Genomic DNA, 21,376 nt, shown 5'->3' with positions numbered 1-21,376 from the left:
ATGAATCAACAACTATCACGCACACTGACACAGTGGCTTTTGAAAAGTGTGTTCTTTTTCAAAAAGTTTACACTTCAAAATAACATCACTTTAGAGGCAAAAAATATATATTTAAAGTTTAAATGATTTATCTTCCCATATATTTAAGAATTTGATCAAGCTTTCCACACACACACACACGTGTGTGTGTATATATACATATATTTAAAAGTAAATCCGACTAGTCTTAATCAAAATATTTCGACTGAAGTGTAATTAAATTAATCCGAGGGATATAAATTATAAAATCTTTTATGAAAGAAAACACAAAAAGAAAAAGTGTACAAGAAAACTAAATGGAATATATATATATATATATATATATATTGGTTTGATACCAAAGGAAAAAACCATTTCCTATCTCTTTCAATTTTTGGTCCAGAAAGCACGCCAAGACTACAAATCATAGATGTTAGGATCTTTCTTTCATTGGACTAATGTGGGTGTCTCGTAGGTCTATAGCTCTTTGATCTTATAAAAGTGTATAAACATGTATATAAAATATTTTTTGTTATGTACATATAATAATTGATAACTAAAATAAATATTTATATTATTAATTTTATTTTTTTATCTCAATATAATTAGTAATAATAATAATAATAATAATAATCTCTTTAAGTTTAAAATTTTTATTTCCTAATTAATAAGAATAATTATAGACTATTCTAATACTTACGAGGATATATATGAAATTGTATTAAATATAAAAGTGATTCTCAAAATTAGATTTTGAAAAATTATTCATTTCCTACTTTTTAAAATCTGATGTATGATAGAATGATTTTACCAAAAGTAAATTCAAAACAAGTTTATCAAATATAAAAATTAATTTTTAATTTTTCAAAAGCAATCCTAGATATATCTAAAGATTTTAATTTTGATTATAGCATACAAGTATTTGAAAGGGAGGGGTAAAAAAAAGCAAAAAGCGCCACCAGATGTCCTTTTGCTGATAATGTGATGTGAGCACCATGATGCTTATGAACATAAATAGAAGTAACCAGGCATGCATCACAACATCGTATTTTTTTATGCAGCGTCGACGCAAGAAAATAACATTTTCTTGCTCTTTTTTTTTTTTTTTTTGTAAACGTACAATTTTATTATTATTATTAAGCTGGTGTTACGTTACGTTAAACGTAACGTACGCCACACACAGCAACAATTGTGAGCTCTACCATAAAAATTATTATTGTGTGTGAATATATGTTACGTTAAACGTAACGTAGCGGGATCCTTATTATTATTATTATTATTATTATTATTATTATTATTATTTGAATTTGTGATACTTATAATTACGGACACGTAAGGATTGCAGAGGGTTTGACTGAGTCACACTCAATAACTCAAACACGTGTTGAGTTTAACAACACTTAAACTAAACTAAGTTTCATGCACCACCACCCTTGACTTAACACTCATGAACATGTATGCAGCATGTAGTCACCAAATAAACTTGTTTCCTTCCCTAAAATATTAAAAAAAAAATTCAATCTTAAAAGAGTTTTTCTGCTAGATGTCTACTTTAATCATGATTGTTGATATCATTTTATATGCCAACTGCCAAACAATGAGATGCATACATGATCCTTGATAAGGGAAATTAATTTTCCAACTATCAGCAGAAACATACACTATCCAAAGAATCAAAACCCTAATGTTTTATTTAAAATGGGAAAGAGAAAGGAACAGAATAAAAGATCTACCAATAATAATAATATAATAATATATGGGTGTGAACTGTGAAGTGTGATTTATCAAAGCAAGGAATATTCATCGGACCAATTACGACATAGAACAAACCAAGTCAACTAGCTGGCTGCTTCTTCAATCACGATCAGATTCAAATCCAAGCCAGCTGCTAATGACTTGCCAGCCGCAAATAACACAAAAGTCACACAAAGAACAAATACGCTCTTGGATATGCAAAAGTGAATCTACACTCGACTCAACACAACCGATCAACAGTTACTAATACCTCTATGTAAGCACTTTAGCAGCTCTAAAAAGCATCCATTCAATATAATATGCAGCATATAGAAATATTTGGTCTTTCTGTTTTTGCTTCTACTCCTACACATTGACTCGAGCTGCCATTATTTATTAGCATACAACTCCATGATTAAATGAATTATGTAAGCAAAATTTCAAAAAAAAATTGCCCTTTCTGACTTCCTATAAATTGGAATAACCCTGAGACGAAGATATATATATACACACATAAATCTCCTTACTATGGCAATTTTATGTTGCCATTGATTAAAACTTCAGCTGGATGGGAAATAGATGGCACTTTAAAGCACCATCGCTAGCTTTGAACCATACTGCAGAGAAGCAAGTCTGACCTAAACATATCGGAGAGAAACTATAGCATTCACTGCCCCAAAGAATAAAATTGTGTCCGTGATGGAGAAAGGATATAGTTTCACCATTATTTTTTACAAGGATGACGCATTTTCCTTGGTTGCAGGAGCAGAACTGGGCCAGATTGTAATTTATCTTTTCACTACCATGAGCTTAAGCCGATAAATTAGCTTCCTCCACGCGTCGGCAGAACCCTCCACTTGTAGGCCTTCAACAATTTCAAATATAATTTGTGGTTAGAAGGCATTATAAAAGAAACATACTGTAAATACCCTCTTCACTAGGAAAAAAAATTGGACTTTACATATACAATACAACCATTTGACAGCAACATAAACCAATGAACAAACAACAAAATGGTAGTTCCTTTACTAGCATATCCATCATGTTCCACGAGGCAATTAAAATTTGCAACAGATGTTCTTAAGTGTTTCATTTGATATAAAATCAAGTTTCCCATGAAAGACCATTGACGCTACTTCTTGCACATCCCAAAAGTATTGCTTCCATGAGCAATAAACTTTATGTACTCACTTTCCTTTCCTGTCTAAAATGGACTCCACCATGAAACAAATGACATTCTTCATATTATGAAATAATGGAGCAATAGTTGCGTAATGACAAGAAGGTCCTCACCCAACTCTGCCTTTTTATTGCAAAATGCAACAGATGGTGCATACTAAATATCACAAAGCAAAGAACTGAAGAACTCAATCCTATGATTCAAAAGGGAGGGGCGGCACAGATTATGAAGTTTAAGAAGATATGGATGCAGGTTAAGTATTTTGGTTAATGGCTTTCTGATATCCTTCAACTGTTATCACATTTCAATACCATGAAATAAACAATCAAATGAACATATACAGATGTAATAGTTTGATTTACACTTTCAGGAAAGAGAAAAGTGCACTTACAATCCATTTAGAACTTTGATAGAATCATAGAGAAACCACTGCAAAGTAACAACAGGGCCCACAATTGTGATCCGAACAGGAAGGCTTCTGGTAAAGAGATTAAGGAACCCAATTTTCTTCACAGCCTGGAATTCGTGATGGCGAAACTAATGCAGTTGATACTTGATCAAACCAAATCAAAGAGTAGTAGAAAAGAAAAAACCTCGTAGGAGCTACCTGAAGCACATTTTCCGCTTTTTTGTTGTAGAGAGATGCAACAATGTTATCAGCTGGGTTAGATATTAGAGTGCCTACAGCTCCAGCTGTGTAGCCCGCTAAACATGTAACACCGAGTTGTTGAACTCTGGAGCAATCTTCTTTTCTCTTTTGAACAAGTTTTTGATATATAAAGTCCACCGAATGCTCAAAGGTTGAGAACATGATCATGGAAACTGCAAGTCACGAAAAAGGAGGACAAACAAAAACGAAAATTGAAAAAATGTTCTTCAAGCTTAAATTCAAACAGGACATAGAAAAGTAAACAACTCTGAAGGCAAAGTATCTCATTCAAGCTTATGTCTGATTGATAGCCAATCACTCTCAAACTGATTAGCTACCCTGAAAACTTGGTACATGTTCTCGGTGAATTGCAATATTAAGCACTAAAGCACAATTATGATTTCTCAGTCCGTTAGATTAAGTTAGCAAAATATATTGTCAATATGATATAGCAATGGAAGATGCAAACATCACATGAGCTGAAACTATAACTAAATGAAACGACAACCCTAGAAGTATCACAGCTGTAGAAAGATATAGGACCATTATCAATGTATAGCAGCAGAATGGTTAAAGTCATGTTATGACATTAATCTCGTTTGAGCTTTTACACTGCTAATCTGATGGAAATCATTGATGGTTGTGCAATAACCAATGAAAGTCCATTACATAACAATGAGAAAATTGTACTTTCAGAATTTGCCGATGTCAGCTAGCCAACTATGCTAGACATATCAAGCAGAATAGAATGTTAAAAATGCTACAACTACTAGAAACTGTCTAAGAAATTAATCAGTTAGGATACTAGCAATACAAGCAAATAAATGTTTCAAGAATGCAGTCAAGCAGTAACATTACATGGAAGATTACGGCACCAAAGTGGAAAAAGTCCCCTGTAGAAACTGCAATAAAACATGGACTTTTAAATAAACATAATTGAGAAGGAAAAAGTTAAGATCAAGTATTCAGGTAACAATACCCAGCAAGCCCTTCAGTTTTATACACTTTCGGAAATCCATCACTCAAACCCTTTGCAAAATGGGGCTGTGCTTGAACTCGAACTTTGACGGATTCAAAAGGACAGAGTGCTATATCAGCAAAGACTTGTGCGGATGCACTGCTGAGAAAGAATATGAAAGTTCTGTTGTAATCGACCAAAATATCAGGGTAGAGGCTCTTAAAATATTCATAAAGACCAAATTTGCAGCCGCCTTGGACACCATATCCACAGAACTTGGCAGACCACCCTTTCCAAAGAGAAGAAGAGCCTTGTTCTTTCCATAGGGTAGAGAACCCGGATGACATGCCATAATACTTGAGTGGATTTACCTAAACAAAAAAATTAAAGGGGAAAAAAAAGTGTTGGAGAAAGAAACTAAGATGTAACAGGGAAAAGGAAAACTGGCAGTACTTTCACTAATGATTGGAATGGTATACTCGAACAATGCGCAACTGATTGCCATTTCTAGAGTTTGTTTCTATTATTAACATATTAAGCCAAAGAAGCAAAATGACCATTGACCAATATCTTGATGAAACTGCCAGCCAAACTTGAATTTTTCCTACTAAAAGAACATAAACAAGCAATTGTCTAAAAGAAAATAATTAAGAAGTGAAACAAATGCCTTCTCATGACATACTAATTTTAAGAAATGAGTAATATACATACATACATATACATACATACACACACACACGCACTCACGCACACATACACTCAAGCAAACTGGACCAAGTAATAATCTTTCTTATGTAATGCCGTTGCCAGCTACAGGAACTCTGATGAACTCAAACAAAAAAACCAATGGGAAGTATATACGGAATAACCCAAAGGCCTTTGATCGACACAGTGAAACTCTTGATCAAGCTTCAACAGGCTATAAGTAAAAGACCAAGAAAGGTTCACAATTAATAAATTCAAGAAAAGCCAATGAAAGAATCAGCAGACCGTGAAACAAGAAGTTAATAAAAGAAAGCACCGCATGCACCTGCATATTAACTTTCAAGACATCAAGAGGAGTGGTAACAAGATGAGTAGTCCCAGCGCTAAGCATTCCTCCAATGGTGCAAATAGCATAATACCCAGCTGCACACTTCTCACAAGCCCTTGCTCGTCCTTGTTCTTCACCTCCCATCTGTTCTTCTCTTACTCTCTGTTCCATTGCGAAATATCAATAAAATCAAACCCACATTTCTCTTCCAATTTTACTGTAAGTTCGTTAGAAAAAGGGCATAACAACTTAACATACAAAGAGTCAAGAAACTTTTAAAGTACGCAGCTAGTGGGGGGCCTTGGGCTTTGAACAAGTTCTTCTCTTCGATTTGATTCGAATTCGATGTTGCCATAACTGACTGAAACCGACCATCGCTCACTTGCTTGTTTGTTATACGTCCACGTTCCTCGGTTCCTACTAATTTCTAAATAAAATACAAGGCCCAAAACCAAGCTTCATTAAGTATTTAAGTTGACAAACTCTCTCCTCTTTTCACTTTTCGCTTTTAGGTGGCCTTGCCTTGCTGCCCGCGTATCCATCCCTCTATTAAAATAAATTTTTTTGTCCTTCCCTAAATAGTAAATAGACTTGAACCAAGTCACCAAAAATGAAGTGACCATATTGACCTTTGCTAATTGTATAATTTGAGTGAAAATAGATGATGTATGTATGACTCATAGAATAGAAGAAAGTTTTATACGATGAGTTTAGCATCTCTCTCTTGATCTTTTACGGTTTTTGTGTCATTTGTATTTTAATATTAATATGTAATTATAATTTAACTATTTTTATTTTTTTAATTTATTAACCACAAATTATGTTAATTTATATGTTGCGCAAGTAGAGTTCTAGTGTCACTCTCTCTATCTTTTTATGCTATAATGGTGATCGCGGATCATTTTATTTCATAATTCTCATTCTTGTCGGTTACCTTCCTTGTGTGGTGGGTTTGGGAGGCCCTCGCAGTTCGCCCCTAACATTCCTTAAATCAATTCAATTTTGAACGTTTGATTTGATTTCTTCTCTAATAAAATTAGTTGTGGAGGTGGACCGATCATACACAATGCGACGAACTAAAAAAAAAGTGAAAATAGCTACGCTGCCACATTATGTCTAATTGAATAATATAACTAGATCGTGACTTTAATTATTATAATAATTGAAAATTATTATTATTATAATAATAATAATAATAATAATAATAATAATAATAATTTTGGTAACTTTAATTTGAAATTTCCATCATCACCCTCATTTTCATGTACAGAAATGAAAGACCCTTGTTATCTTCCTCATTAGCTACGCTACCACATTATGTCTAATTGAATAATATAACTAAATACCTGAATTATTTTATAAAATTTCACTTGTAATCAAGTATCTTGAATTTTCTAATATTTATCAACATTTACCTCTTAATTATCATATTAATAAACTGTAATTAAATATTTCTATCTAGAATACCGATTACATAGTAATGAAATTCTATTTATTTAGGGTAAAAAAAAAAAAAAAGTCTAACTGAGACCCACAAAAGGTGGTGGGTGCCAAATGTAAATCTTTAATTTCATGAATTAAGGGGGAAAAACAAAACTTAACAATAATCATATGGATGGAGCAGATCCATTCATAACCAAAGTAGATTGATTCCTTCTCTGCATCGGAAACTGGTAATACTTTTAGTTTATTCTTCTTCTTCGGTCTTGTTTAACGCTAACTCAGCATTTACCATTCTCGTTGCGGTTAAAAGAAAAGAAAAAAAAAATTGTTTTTTGGTTTTTGTTTATAATGATATTGTTACATCCTTAAACAAAACAAAGACTATAAACAAAACCCTCTTGTAGATTTAGAGCTTTTGTCGTCTTAGTGGTAAATTTAGTAAATATAAGGACCATGGCTGAGGCTGACAAAACAGCATCATGTTCATGCATTATGATCCTTCTTTCAAGGATCTTCTGATGATTTGATCGCTGACATATTTTTTAGTTATTTATTTGGGTACCAGTTGTTAAACATCTCAAAGCCATATTCTTTACACACACACACACATGCCCAACAATTAATAATTTATCATTCAAGAAGTGTTCTTTTATTTGCTGCATCTCGTTATTCGATCTTGTGGTGTTCATATATCTTTGATAGCCATAAAGTTTGAAACTTTTTTAAGAGAAAAATTGGCCTTTCATTATTTTTTTTTCTTTTTTTGTGCAAACAAGGAAGGTGGTAGTATGTGTGAACGTTCAACTGAAAACCAATACGTGCAAGACAGATAAAGAGGTCCAGAGGCAGGTGTCAGATATGCACAAGGGCTTAGTTTCTGTTTTCTCTTTTAGCTTTTTCTGTTTTTCTCCAGCAAATCAAAGCGTCACATTTTTTATTTTATATATTGGGTTTGTGGGTTTGCATTTCCTTGTCTTTTGATTATTATAAAAAAATATCATCATTTAAGGGTCCAACTTTTTGACATCAAGTGACGGGCAATTTGCAGTAACTGTTATTGGCCTTTTCTGCATCTGATGATTCCTGAAACTCTCATCAAACACACTTCTGCTTCTTCCTATAGGTAATGATATAGCCACCTGGCTTGTTTTCTTTTTGGATTTGGACATCTGGGTTTGCCTTGTTTTGTCCGCTTCATGGTTCCAGTTCTGGGATCCGATTGGTGTTATACTGTTTCCACTTAGTGAGTTCTTAGTGTTTTGCTGTGCTGCTTCATAAAGCTTTGAAATTTAAGGATCATATTTGTTGCTATATTTGTTTGACGGTGAGTGTATGATCTGTGATGTGAGGTTTGTCATTTTGTTTTTCTTCTTTTTTCAGGTTGTTTGGTGGAAACTTTTGAGCGGATTTCGACGTTAGTTTCTGGGAAAAATGGGTGGAGCTGCGCTTGTTGCGATTGCAGCTGCTATTGGAAACCTACTGCAAGGATGGGATAACGCTACTATTGCGGGTAATTTACTCTTCTATGTATATATTTCTTTGTTATACGGACTACGACTGATTTGTTTTTATATGAGCTCGATATACAAAGTTTGATCCTTTTTGAATGAGATCAAGTTGCTTTCATTTCTTATACACAAAATATATTCATTTATCAAATATGTTGAGGCCTCATAAATTTGATTTTCTTGTTTTTACTGCAGGGGCTGTTTTGTATATAAAGAGAGAATTCCATTTGGAAACTGAGCCCACAATTGAAGGGCTAATTGTGGCCATGTCACTTATTGGGGCTACTTGCATTACTACATGTTCTGGAGCCATAGCTGACTGGCTAGGTCGCCGTCCAATGTTAATAGTCTCATCTGTACTCTATTTCATTGGTGGCCTTGTAATGTTATGGTCTCCCAATGTTTATGTCCTACTTTTGGCCAGGCTTTTAGATGGATTTGGAATTGGTTTGGCTGTTACACTGGTTCCAATTTATATATCTGAGACAGCTCCTCCGGAAATAAGAGGATTATTGAATACACTTCCACAGTTTACTGGTTGTGTTGGAATGTTTCTGGCATATTGTATGGTTTTTGGGATGTCTTTGATGACGGCCCCTAGTTGGAGATTGATGCTTGGAGTTCTTTTTATACCCTCACTTATCTATTTTGTGCTGACTATATTTTACCTACCTGAGTCTCCAAGGTGGCTTGTGAGTAAAGGGCGCATGCTTGAGGCCAAGAAGGTTTTGCAGAGTTTGCGTGGTAGAGAAGATGTTGCTGGTTGGTTTTCCTCCCTGAATCTTTGAAAATAAATGGTTGCTTTTGCCTTGGTGTACAAAATTTTTATTTGCATGAGCCTTAAATATTGAAAATTGATTTGCATAATTTGCATATAATATGATTCCAAATGCATTCTGCATTTGGAGACAAGTTCATGGAATATAATAAATCACATTTTTTGCATCTGCCTATGAATTTGATATGGATATAAAAAACTTTTCTGAAATCAAAATAACAGTAAAAAGTTGCTTCTAGACAATCTGGATGTGAATTTGAACTCTACTCGTGTTATATGAGAACTGTATGCAGGAGTTTACAAAGACGTTTAAGACTTTAGAAGTCCATGGTTAAAATTACAATATGATGAGTAATGATGCTTCATGTGGATGATACTGAACTTCCTCGGATGTACAGGTGAGATGGCTTTACTGGTTGAGGGACTTGGTGTTGGGGGTGAAACATCTTTAGAGGAGTACATAATTGGTCCGGCCAATGACCTTGCTGCTGATCAGGACATATCTGCTGATAAAGATCAAATCAAACTATATGGGCCTGAAGAAGGTCTCTCCTGGATTGCTAGACCAGTCACTGGACAGAGTATTGTTGGTCTAGGGTCTAGGCATGGAAGTATGGTGGATCCTCTTGTCACCCTTTTTGGCAGCGTGCACGAGAAGCTTCCTGATCAGGGAAGCATGCGAAGCACGCTATTTCCTCACTTTGGCAGCATGTTTAGTGTGGGAGGAAATCAACCTAGAAATGAAGAGTGGGATGAGGAGAGCCTTGTCAGAGAGGGTGACGAATATCCATCTGATGCTGCTGGTGGTGACTCTGATGACAATTTGCAGAGCCCATTGATCTCCCGCCAGACGACAAGTATCGAGAAGGACATGGTTCCACCTGCCCATGGTACCCTTTCAAGCATGAGACACGGCAGTCAGGTGCAAGGAAATGCTGGAGAACCAGTTGGTATGGGGATTGGTGGAGGTTGGCAGTTAGCATGGAAATGGTCTGAAAAGGAGGGCCGAGATGGAAAGAAAGAAGGAGGATTCAAAAGAATCTACTTGCACCAGGAGGGTGTCCCTGCATCTCATCGTGGATCCTTAGTTTCTATGCATGGTGAGGATGTTCCTGTAGGAGGTGAGGTCGTCCAGGCTGCTGCTTTGGTGAGTCAAGCGGCTCTTTGTTCCAAGGAGCTTTTAGATCAAAATCCAATCGGACCAGCTATGATTCATCCATCTGAAACTGCAGCAAAAGGATTCAGTTGGAAGGATCTAGCTGAACCAGGAGTTAAACGTGCATTGATGGTGGGTGTGGGCATTCAAATACTTCAGCAGGTAACATATGGAATCACTGATAGAACTGCCATCTTCTGCGTGGTTATTCATGGAAAACTTAAAACAGTGCTACCTAGTTGGCTTGACCTGTGGTATGCGGAATGGTAAACTCTGGTCATTTGATTGGTCTACATCACCATCTTGGCATCTTGTGTCTTGTCCTTTAGGTTGTTGAGGAGTAATAACCTGAAGAGATATGAAAAATATATACTTATGCATGCTGAGCTGAATTGATCTACTTTCTGATGTCAGTGATTTTCGGGTTTTGAGCTACTTAATTTAGATGAGTACATTGTCAACAATGCCATCATCATCATTTTTTAGTTATATTCATAAACTGTGCAACCCTGTTTTCCTAAAATCTTTCTGAAATGATTATTATTAAAATTACTGAAACATGCATGATATGATTGGGCATATACTGTGATGAGAATGACATAGAGTAAGTTCAGTATTTGATTTCCACTGATCAGATCATAGAATTATGCATATGTAAGATGAGGAGGTATGTCGGTACTCTGTTTTTCTCACCTTGGTCTTGACAGGCATATTTGTTTATTCTGTAAATATGAGTTCTTTTCCTGAAGAATATTGCGGTCAATATGCTTCTCTTCATGGAAATCTGCTTTGACTAGGACATATAAATCTTGAACCATATCTCACAGCTTTCTGTATTAAAACATAGTTCTTAGATATATTTTCACTTTCTGGGACAGTATCTTAAGCAAATTGACATAAGTCCCAGTTCAAGGTGTGCTGGCTATGATAATGTCAGCCAGTGGCACTTTCTATTATTTGCTCGTTAATCTTTTTTTTTTTTTTCTTCTCCAACTTTTTAAATGCAGTTATCTGGCATAAATGGGGTTCTCTACTACACTCCTCAAATTCTTGAGCAGGCAGGTGTTGGAGTTCTTCTTTCAAATTTGGGCATTAGTTCAGCTTCAGCATCACTGCTTATCAGTGGCATCACAACCTTATTGATGCTTCCATCTATAGCTGTAGCCATGAGGCTCATGGATATTTCTGGCAGAAGGTAATTTCACATTCCACTCTGTTAATGTTCTACAGTATGTTATTATTGGACTGCGCAAAAGTTCTATGGCTGTAATGCTGGTACAATTCTGGTCTGAAATGAAGTTATCTATGGATTTAGCTAGCCTATTGTGCTATATCCTGACCGGCAATTAGTCGTGCTTAATTGCAAAAGGTTCTATTGAATGCTCAAGTCAGGTCTTGATGTGGTACTGGTTTCTGTAGGGGGCTTCATACCTAATTTGTTGCGTCATAGGTTTGCTGACATTAATGTTGATTTTAATGTCTGTAGCCCAAATTTGATTTTAAACATCTGCACTAGCTTTAATGCTTGATTTTAACATTCGGTTTTTATGTGGGTTATTTTATTTATTTGTCCCTTGTTTACGTTTGCAGGACTTTGCTGCTCAGCACAATCCCCATCTTAATAACATCTCTTGTTGTCCTAGTCCTGTCAAGTGTTATAAAGATGGGTTCTGTTGTGCATGCATCAATCTCGACTGTCAGTGTTGTGTTATATTTCTGTTGCTTTGTCATGGGTTTTGGGCCAATCCCTAACATACTCTGTTCGGAGATCTTCCCCACCAGGGTACGTGGCATCTGCATTGCCATATGTGCCCTTGTATTTTGGATAGGTGACATCATTGTCACCTATTCACTCCCAGTACTGCTCAAATCCGTTGGCCTTGCTGGTGTTTTTGGTATGTACGCTGTCGTTTGTGTCATATCATGGATATTCGTCTTCATCAAAGTTCCAGAAACAAAGGGCATGCCGCTTGAAGTGATTACAGAGTTCTTCGCCGTTGGTGCAAGCCAGGCTGATGCTGCCAAGAACAACTGACGTGGTCATTGACATTGAAAGTTTTGGCGGAAGTTCAATTTTTTTTTCTTATTTTATTTTATTTTATTTTTTTTTACTTCCATCTCTCTTTGTGCTTTCTTCTAGGTTGTTGGAAAACAGGATGCTTTGATTTTTGTAGAAAGTATTACATTTTTTTGTTCCCATTAGTTTGTTTTAATGTTGAAATGACTTGAATGTTTCTCTGTGTAATCTGTTTATTTTAAATAAACCGTTCGGTTACTTGTATCGTGTTTGTCTTGCCTAATTTCCGGAGACTGAAATCTGTGAAAAAAATACAAGGATGATGTGTTGTAAAAAGAAATAATATTGCTCAACAAGTCTTAACATTCATCAACATCGAATTGGCTCGTATGATTGCTGCCAATCTACTTCAAAAACCAGACAATCATCAAAAAATTGATTCAGCATTCATTCATCTTCATCCATTGATTCAGCATTCACCAAGCAAACCACACTCCATTCCGGTCTTATTAGCGAAGCAATCATCAGAAAATTTCTAAAACACATTCATTCATCTTCATATTTTCACATTCATCTGGGAGCCCGGACACTCCCAACAAGCCTGGCACCAACTCTATCCAATCTCTTAACCATAGACACCGCCTTCAAATTCCCTTCTTTCCAAAACGCCTCCACCATCTTCTCTCCAATCACCTTCCCTTTCTCTTCATTATCCACTACCGCCACCGCCGTGGGCCCGGCCCCGCTGATGGTGCACCCGTACGCTCCCGCCTCAACTGCTACCTTCTTCACCGCCTCCATTCCCGGAATCAATGGGGCCCGTTTTGGCTCCACAATCTTATCCGATGACAAGGCCTTCCCCAGCCCCACCGGGTCCCCGTTCAACACTGCCGCCACCAACGCCCCCGCCTGGCTGCAGTTCCAAATGTGGTGCGGCATCCCCACCTCCGCCGGCAACGCTGCCCGCATTTTCTTGGTCGGCGCCTCGAATTCCGGAGTTACTAGAACAAAAAGAAGTTGCTTTTTCTCAGGAAAATTTAGTCTCATCAAATCTAACGGCTCGTAACTACGAATCAAAACGAAACCACCCATGATCGCAGGAGCAATGTTATCGGCGTGGTAACCGGACACTTTAGCTTCCGATTCCAAGCCGGCGAGAACTAGTTCATCCGGGAGTAATTTATTTCCAAACATTTCGTTGACCGCTACCGCAGCAGCCGCCGCACTGGCAGCGCTCGATCCGAGCCCAGATCCTAAAGGAAGTCCCTTTTCCAAAGAAAGCGATAAACCCACCGAGCGAACGCCGAGCATTTTCATGGCGGAGATTGCGGCGATTCCGGCGCAGTTCCAGAGAGGGTTTTTGCTGAGTTTCGAAGGGCCGATTACTTCGGAAATGGAGACCTCGCCGGGGTGAACACTGGGATCGACTTTTAGGGAGACGTAATCGCCGAGGCCGTCGACGGCGCAGCCGAGGAAGTCGAAGCAGGGCCCGAGGTTGGCAACAGTGGCCGGCGCGAAGGTTTTGACGGACGTGAAAACAGGTTCGGGTTCAGTGGTGGTGACGGTGGGCAAAGAACAACTGCATTTAAAGATTGGCTTTTTTGGCGCGGGATTGAAAAAGACTGTGAAATGATTTGCGGGTTTCACTGCAGATGAAAAACAGATTGCCATTTGAGAAGTAAAAGAGTTGTTAGGGTTTTCGAGAGAGAGAGAGAGAACAGAGATCGCTCAGTGATAACAAGTAAGAAGAAGCGTTGCCTTTAGTTTTTTTTCAAATTTGTTAGTCGGTTCTTGTTAATCGGTTCTTTGGTAGTTGGTAGGGACTAATTAAGGCAAGCAATAAATTTATAGAATTATTTGACATTTTCAAAAACTAATTGGACTGATACGATAATTTCACTTTGGTTGACACGTAAAATTACTGACGTCACGCGCGACTAAACTCCTAAATTTTGTTTGGGTACGTTTAGTTAAGGAATGTGGGCCACGTCCGTCCTTGGCATCACGGCGTGCCAGCATTGAAAGCACAGGTTGGCAGACAAATAAACTATTCCCTCCCTAGAAATATTTTGCACAATTTGAGTCTCAAATTCAACTCCTCACATCCAAATTTAGTAATTTATTGAAAGGAAAATACAACTTTATTAAAATTTCGATCTAGAGACAGGATTACAAGGGCACGCTGCCAGACTCTATACACTAGCTCTCACATTTTAACAGGTACCATTTTCATGCATACGTTAAATCTTCTACGCTAACTATATTGCATTGTATGAAAATCACATAAGCATTGAATCTTGATTCAGAAAAGCAATTATTGACCATATGTGAACTGACCATTAATGGAGCCAAGTTTCATTATTATACTGCTCCCTCTCCTGAGAAATATCCCTATTTATTCTCGCTGATCCATTTTTTGGCTCAGCTTCGATCATATAAACATTTGATGGCATATCTTCACGTTTTCTCTTTAGCTTGCTCTTTGTTCTGTCTACCTTTTCATCCGCAAATGATAAAAAAGTTTGGAGGCGTGCAGAACGAGAGCTGCTGGGAACAGAGGAAGCAGATTCTTCTGCGGAGTATTTTTTGAATTGGCGTAACATCAAGCAGAAGTACGCGAGGAGAGCTAGGAAGCATGCAATCCCACAGATAAGGAACAGTCCCCGGAAGCTTTGAATTTGAAGCTGTTCTGAGTCAGACTGAGAGCTCTCAGAACTACAAGCCTTCTTTCTGAGCCACTTGTCATGGATCCTCTGAAGCTCACCGTTCTCAGATAGAGTGAGAATGGCAGTTGACATATCAATTGCTAATGGAGAGTCTCGTGGAAATGCCTAGACAACACATTCAACAAGAAAATCAGTTGGCCTAAGATCACATGTGATATCCAGTCGGTAACATAACTAGCAGAAACATAGAACAATTCCGTTGACATAATTAGTTAAAACTATAGCTCCTGACTCATGAAGTCTTGTACAAGTTTTGCACAAGGACCATATTCCCACTGCTACTAAAATGGATTATAGTCGCCTATTTCAAATGCTCTCCAACCAAACTATTCTGAGGATTATTATGTATAAGCTGGTCAGCAAAAACGGTTCTCCCAACATCCAAAATGATCACTCTCATGGCAAAGGTTGTCTGTGGAAATCACTTAAAAAAAATAAAAGGTTTTGAACCATAGGCCTTCGCATGATGTCTATAAAAAAAAAAAAATGTATGGAACTATTAGGCCTTCACACGATGTCAAATATTTAGTGTTTTCAGCTAGACTTCATTCTCCCTCCAGGTGTTCCTTCAAAATACATCCTAAGGCAACACTTCTTAAATGTAACTCAACAGAACCTAATTCTCGATGGTAATCATAGCTCTACAACCAATTTCACCAGTAAGTTCAAGTTATGTCTTAATCTTTCATTAAATATCTACTCTGGCTGCCGCAACTAGCTTTTGGTCATTTGATATTGATTGCCTATAAAATTCTTTGTCCATTACACCTACCAATTTCTAGTCTCTTTAACTTCTTATTTATTTATTTTTTAATATATTTTTATCTTATTTTTGGGGCTTCACAATAAAGTAATGGAGTGCCTAGCATAAACATCAAGTAAATCCAGCTAAAGGCACTCCTATGGGCTTCATTTAACTTGATTAACTAGAATTAAAAAATAAAAAAATTGATATTAATACTCTTATCCTCGAATACTCACAAATCCCCAGCCGCTTTTTGTGAACTCTTGGCCTCTAACTGAAAACTGGCAATGGTCTGAGAGGAACAGATCTATGTATGGTCTTTCATCGACGACAGCTGCAACAGTTCTATTCTCAAGGGCAATCGCATATTCTTCTGGAGAGCCAAGAGCAACAAGTCTAGATTTTGGAATGCTGAGCTCCTCAATCAGATAGTTTTCAGCAAAGGACCCAACTTGGTATCCTACACGATCATTACTCGTCATCAAGGTATCAATTCCTTTGATGGGTGAGGAAAGCTGTTGCACTGTGAGGATTGATGTCAGGCTTGCAGTATAGCTTGAGGTAATTATAAGAACAACAAAGAGCCAGATGATAAGCACAACACGACCAAGTGTGCTCACTGTATTTTCTCCTGAAAATATGAAGACAATTATAGTTGGTGTTATGGAGTAAGATAATTTTATATTCCTTAACAAGAAGCTGCAAAGATTGTCAAAGTGGAAAACTTACTATGGGCAAAAAACATAGTAGAAAAGCTAAACCTGTAAGGTCACAGACAAAGTCAGATCAGGAGTTGCAAAAGGCATCATTATAAAGACACAAATCAAATTCAAATGACAAGGGATACAGAATATGCTTTATTTTGCCCAGCTGGAGATTAAGAGGAAGGAGGCCAAGGTCGATTCTCAGTAAGTGACCATCCAATTGTTAATTATTTTGATTACTTTGAGACTCAATAACATTTCAACAGATTATTTTTGAAGAAGTTCTTCAATTTTAATCCTCGTATTCTTTTCATTTAAATGACAATCTGCATGCATGTACTCACCATAGAACTGTGACAATCTGTTTTCTAGGAGGCCCTCTGAATTCATCATTTAATCTATGTTCAAGGATCCAAACAACTGTTCCAACAACAAGGAAAAAAACTCCTGTGACTGCCCACATCAATGGAGTAAAGGGCCGCAAGAATGCCCAAGCACTTGAATTCAACTTCCTGACAGGGGCCACCACAACCAGTCCCGACTCTATATACGGCTGGGTGAAATCGACAGCCTTTGTTCGGTTCGTTACGATTGCAATGTCACCCACTGCAGCATCAAAAACCTACAAAATAATATTCACAGGATTGGTAGGAATTATAGGCTCACCCTGGTAAGTTGTGCAACTTTCTTCGTTAAGATTCTACTAACCCCAGTTGTGATTTGATTAATGAGCTCGCTGTAGGTTGGATTCTTGTGGCCATCTCCATATGGAATAAATTTATAAGGAACTGCATATGGAAGCAAACGTACAGCTGCAAGGAATACATCAATGCAATACCCATGAACTATATCAGTACCATTCACTTTAAAGACAAAGTCTCGATAGCTAACTCGATTTGGGACTCCAATTCTTAATTGCCTTCCATTATTTGGAAAGACCCAACCACGAGGCTTGCTTGTTACTCCTCCAGGCCATACCACACTGTATAAATGTTGGTTTGAACTTGAACGATTAGCTGGTTTTCTATAAAGTTTCTCTGGGGGCACCACAGATAGACCAGAGTAGTTAGACCAGTATCCAATCTGCTGCGGATACCCATGTTCAATTACATTGATTATATCATATGACGGATGTAAGAGGGATCTGTCTTGATTAAAATGGATTGGACCAGACAGACCAGTCATATTGGTCTGCAATATGTTTGCAAGGAACTTCTTCCCTCCATCAAATATGCTCAATGCACCAAGATTTAATGTCCCGCCCCCTAGACCATTTAACTTTGTATCATTTGAAAATGAAATGGTGTTGCCCTGATCCAGAAACAATTTCAAAGCACGAGCAATCATCCAAACTGTATCATATGCATATAGACCATAAGGATTCAATCCAATAGAACCATTACTCAGCGTGTTCCACCGAGACACAAAATCCCTTCTTCTTTTTGAGTCAGGTGTATGTTGTCTAAGGGTGAGAGCTCCTAGGATGGACTTTGCAGTCTTCAAAGAAAGTGGTGACTTGGAATCTATAAAAGTTGACAGCCAAGTGGTAGCTATCCAAACATATCCGCTGTCCATCATCCCAAGCCTTTGGGCCACATCGAAGACCATGAGACCCGTTCTTGAGTATCCGTGTACAACAATCACTCGAGCTTCCATCATTCTAACCTTAACTAATTCATTTCTAACATCAGTTTCAGTGACACTTTGATCAGGGGGAAGTGCCGATTTATATGAAATTTTGCACCTTATCTCAGCAAGCTTATCACCCAACGCAGTTACACCATTTCGGCCCTGATCATCATCATTAAAAATTGCAATAACTTCTCCCCAGCCAAAGTAACTAACCATCTCCGCAATGGCAGACATCAGGTATAGATCATTGGGTGCCGTTTGAACAAAGAAAGGGTACTGGAGAGGCGACAGGGTAGGGTCCAGAGCCGTGAATGACAATAGCGGGACTTGGAGTTCATTGGCCAAGTGAGAGAGCACGTGTGCCATTACAGCACTTTGTGGACCAACTATAGCTAAAGTATCAGTCTCCATGAACTGCAATGCTGAGACCAGTGAAGAAAATTTTGAGTATGATACCTCAACCAAGAAAATGGATTTCTAGCCAAAGGACAAGAGAAAGGTGCATGATACAAATAAAGCCAAGTAAACAGACTGACAAATAACAAGCAATAGAAAAACTGTACCTCCCATGATGCTGAGAAATCCATTGAATTTGGCGTCATGCATTGTTATGGACAATTTCCTTCCGCCGAGAACCCTTGGATCCGAATTAATATCATCCTGAGCAGCCTTCATGGCAATCCTTGAAACTTGTCCATTAACGGTGCCGAAAGAGAATATTGCTCCAACGTTCAGAACTTCAGGCTTCAGAGCCCCTTGTATAGCTGTTCCAATGCAGAAACTGAAGATTGACACGAGCCACCACAGATTCATGGTGATGCTAAATGATGAATCCGACCACCTAACATCCAAAATAAGACAGACAACAAATTTTGAAATGAATTAAGAAAATCTGCAGGAACGAACTGCGAAGGAGAATCTTCCTTGACCAAGGCAAGGACAACCTCGAGTAGCTGAAAAAACACGGGGTGATGAAAAAAGTAATAAGAAAATCAATTTCTGAACAGGTTTCCACCTTGAAAGAGAAATAACAATTGGAAGTTCCAAACATACGAAAAATAGCAATTAAGTGATCCAACATGCAAAAGCTTAATAATAGTGAGAAGCCAAAAGCAAAAGGCTGATGGAGGGAAGGAAAAAAAGAAAAAGAAAATATTGTCTTTCTAAAGAAGTGTAATAAAACAAGCAAGCAATACCACCCAAAAGCAACCAAATAACGAGTGAAAATTCAGCTGATCTCCGGGGGTCACGAGGAAGAAAAACTCACCTCAAAGCTCAACAGGAAAGCAGGCCAATGTAAAGGAACCAAAGGAAAGACTACCAGGAGCACAACCACCCATATTCTTAATAAAAAAAAAAAAAACAGTGCCCAAAAAAAGAAATCTCTTGTTAAAAGTAATACTTACAATTAAAAAGCCTAAAGGCTCACAGGAAAGAGAAGCAACCACTTGGCTCAGCAGCGTACACCTTTTAATATCTTAATTAAGGGAATACCTTTTTATTTTTTTATTTTTTTAAGAATTAAGGGAATAATAGTACTTCAAGATCATGAAAAAGAACAACTTGCTAAGTTGGGTTAGCGATTGCCACACTTATCACGTGGCAGGGAGCTAACTTTCCTATTGTTTATCAATCATGGTCAACAACCGTTGTCAAAGATGAAATCTTTCGACAAAACTGAAGAGACAAAAGTTAAAAAAGAAAATCCGGGGTGCAGCCGTAATTTAGAGTAAGAACAGATGCTAACATGCATACGGTGAGTGACTTGAAAATAATGGTAGTGGCCATGAACTGGAGACAATGACAGTGACAGAGAGCACCATGAATGGAGATGGAGGGATAACTACAGAGAGCACCATAAATTTGGCTTTGTTGGGGGGTTTTTAAGGTTTTTTTTTTTTTGCTATTTATTTAATTGATTGTGGAAGCTGATGTCTTTGATGATGGTGGACATTTGGAGAAGCATGATGTGTTTGAGAATGTTTCAGGCGCATGTGAAGAAGATGCTATATTCTGGGAAAATATAATTCGTTTATTGTGTTTTGTCTGTAGCTGGGAAAAAACCTGATCCACGGAGGACTACTGAAGATTTTATCTTTTTGGCTTGTGCTTTGTTGGCTGTAGCTTTTGGTTATATTAATAAAGTTGCTAATGCCAGTCCGACGTGGGGCCCCGGCAAATATAGTGGCATTTCGTGGAGGATGTATATGAGGATTCAAAACTAATTTTGAAAGTTAAGTAGATCATTTTAATGTTTAATAAATTTTTTAAATTACTTTTTGCCGAAAGTAAATTTTAAGAAATTAGGAAATGGTTTTTTTTTTTAAAAAAAAATTAATTTTGATAATTAATTCTATGCTAATATATGTTATAAAATAAAGAAATAAAATCTTATCCTCGCATATATTATAGAAATTTAAGATTATCCTTATTCAATTAAGAAATAAAATCATAAAATTTTAAAAGATTATAATTATTACCAATTATATTAAGATAATATAATAACAAAATAAAATTAATAAAATAAAAATATGTATTTTAGTTATCAATTATTATATCAGTAGAACATCGATAAATTAATACTTAACAAATTGATAACTTTAATTAAATAATATATATTTTTATCAATCCCACCTTAGGGCCAACATAATAAAGTAATTATTCAATAAATCTACAATATAATAAATTTTTTTAAAATCACATTTTATTGTATGTCCGTCTTATCAAATAACTAACAATTACCTAATTTGAAACTAAATCCACATGATACGTCACGGTGATTTTATGAAATATGTAAGTTCTCATTATTATTTGTTGCTTCTTAAAATTGATTTGAAATTGGATCTACCTCTAACTCTTTGTAATGCAAATTGTTAGTTAATATCGTCGGGTTACAACAAGTGCGAGACAAGCTCTATATATAATATTTAATAATAAAAATAAATAAAAGCTCTACAATGATCTAAGTACTACCTATGTGAGTCAACTAATATTCAAACGGAACATAATATATACTAAATCAAGAGAAATAAGTACTACAAAAGTAATCATATTTTTCAAGAAATAAGGAAATTCTTCGTAAATTATAAATTTAT

At 36.8% G+C, this 21,376-nt stretch overlaps 4 protein-coding genes across 9 annotated transcripts; 1 reads left to right on the top strand and 3 right to left on the bottom strand.

The window, feature by feature from the left end:
• Positions 1-2,061: 2,061 nt before the first annotated feature.
• On the bottom strand, positions 2,062-5,993 carry LOC18034755 (mitochondrial phosphate carrier protein 1, mitochondrial). Of its 2 annotated transcripts, XM_024178448.1 has the most exons (7): positions 5,831-5,993; positions 5,570-5,734; positions 4,561-4,910; positions 4,440-4,483; positions 3,540-3,754; positions 3,324-3,448; positions 2,062-2,617 (listed from the first exon to the last, which is right to left on the bottom strand). In XM_024178448.1, exons 2-7 carry the CDS (start codon positions 5,714-5,716, stop codon positions 2,563-2,565), a joined length of 936 nt encoding a protein of 311 aa, XP_024034216.1. In that variant the 5' UTR covers positions 5,717-5,734; positions 5,831-5,993; the 3' UTR covers positions 2,062-2,562. The 2 variants fall into 2 exon arrangements, with proteins under 2 accessions (XP_024034216.1, XP_006422394.2); XM_006422331.2 differs by having other exon boundaries at positions 5,570-5,993.
• A 1,394-nt stretch (positions 5,994-7,387) lies between these two features.
• On the top strand, positions 7,388-12,738 carry LOC18033968 (monosaccharide-sensing protein 2). 2 transcript variants are annotated; one of them, XM_024178847.1, is made up of 6 exons: positions 7,388-8,138; positions 8,396-8,525; positions 8,719-9,285; positions 9,700-10,619; positions 11,465-11,652; positions 12,048-12,738. In XM_024178847.1, exons 2-6 carry the CDS (start codon positions 8,447-8,449, stop codon positions 12,490-12,492), a joined length of 2,199 nt encoding a protein of 732 aa, XP_024034615.1. In that variant the 5' UTR covers positions 7,388-8,138; positions 8,396-8,446; the 3' UTR covers positions 12,493-12,738. The 2 variants fall into 2 exon arrangements, with proteins under 2 accessions (XP_024034615.1, XP_024034616.1); XM_024178848.1 differs by lacking the exon at positions 7,388-8,138 and adding an exon at positions 8,154-8,258.
• An 81-nt stretch (positions 12,739-12,819) lies between these two features.
• On the bottom strand, positions 12,820-14,248 carry LOC18034931 (homoserine kinase). Its single transcript, XM_006422329.2, has one exon. The coding sequence runs from the start codon at positions 14,143-14,145 to the stop codon at positions 13,045-13,047; it is 1,101 nt and encodes a 366-aa protein (XP_006422392.1). The 5' UTR covers positions 14,146-14,248; the 3' UTR covers positions 12,820-13,044.
• A 309-nt stretch (positions 14,249-14,557) lies between these two features.
• Positions 14,558-20,377, bottom strand: LOC18034400 (glutamate receptor 3.2). Of its 4 annotated transcripts, none has more exons than XM_024179289.1 (7): positions 19,688-20,377; positions 18,845-19,234; positions 17,358-18,703; positions 16,994-17,271; positions 16,675-16,706; positions 16,182-16,576; positions 14,558-15,305 (listed from the first exon to the last, which is right to left on the bottom strand). In XM_024179289.1, the coding sequence occupies exons 2-7, from the start codon at positions 19,092-19,094 to the stop codon at positions 14,814-14,816; spliced, it is 2,793 nt and encodes a 930-aa protein (XP_024035057.1). In that variant the 5' UTR covers positions 19,095-19,234; positions 19,688-20,377; the 3' UTR covers positions 14,558-14,813. The 4 variants fall into 4 exon arrangements, with proteins under 4 accessions (XP_024035057.1, XP_006422391.1, XP_024035058.1 ...); XM_006422328.2 differs by having other exon boundaries at positions 18,845-19,122; XM_024179290.1 differs by lacking the exon at positions 19,688-20,377 and adding an exon at positions 19,549-19,643 and having other exon boundaries at positions 18,845-19,122.
• Positions 20,378-21,376: the final 999 nt, after the last annotated feature.

Source organism: Citrus clementina, unplaced genomic scaffold (genome assembly GCF_000493195.1).
Source record: "Citrus clementina cultivar Clemenules unplaced genomic scaffold, Citrus_clementina_v1.0 scaffold_8, whole genome shotgun sequence".
NCBI lineage: Eukaryota > Viridiplantae > Streptophyta > Magnoliopsida > Sapindales > Rutaceae > Citrus > Citrus x clementina.
The sequence above is the reverse complement of the archived record's forward strand: the minus strand, read 5'-3'. Positions and strand labels throughout refer to the sequence as shown.

Coding starts and splice junctions, on each gene's coding strand:
- LOC18034755 (XM_006422331.2), bottom strand. CDS start 5,743: ATGGAACAGAGAGTAAGAGAAGAACAGATGGGAGGTGAAGAACAAGGA. Junction 4,911..5,569: donor TCTTGAAAGTTAATATGCAG/GTGCATGCGGTG, acceptor TTTTTTGTTTAG/GTAAATCCACTCAAGTATTA. Junction 3,755..4,439: donor TTGGTGCCGTAATCTTCCAT/GTAATGTTACTG, acceptor CGTGACTTGCAG/TTTCCATGATCATGTTCTCA.
- LOC18033968 (XM_024178847.1), top strand. CDS start 8,447: ATGGGTGGAGCTGCGCTTGTTGCGATTGCAGCTGCTATTGGAAACCTA. Junction 9,286..9,699: donor TGGTAGAGAAGATGTTGCTG/GTTGGTTTTCCT, acceptor TCGGATGTACAG/GTGAGATGGCTTTACTGGTT. Junction 11,653..12,047: donor ATGGATATTTCTGGCAGAAG/GTAATTTCACAT, acceptor TTACGTTTGCAG/GACTTTGCTGCTCAGCACAA.
- LOC18034931 (XM_006422329.2), bottom strand. CDS start 14,145: ATGGCAATCTGTTTTTCATCTGCAGTGAAACCCGCAAATCATTTCACA.
- LOC18034400 (XM_024179289.1), bottom strand. CDS start 19,094: ATGAATCTGTGGTGGCTCGTGTCAATCTTCAGTTTCTGCATTGGAACA. Junction 18,704..18,844: donor ATTTCTCAGCATCATGGGAG/GTACAGTTTTTC, acceptor CACTGGTCTCAG/CATTGCAGTTCATGGAGACT. Junction 16,707..16,993: donor CAGATTGTCACAGTTCTATG/GTGAGTACATGC, acceptor GTGACCTTACAG/GTTTAGCTTTTCTACTATGT.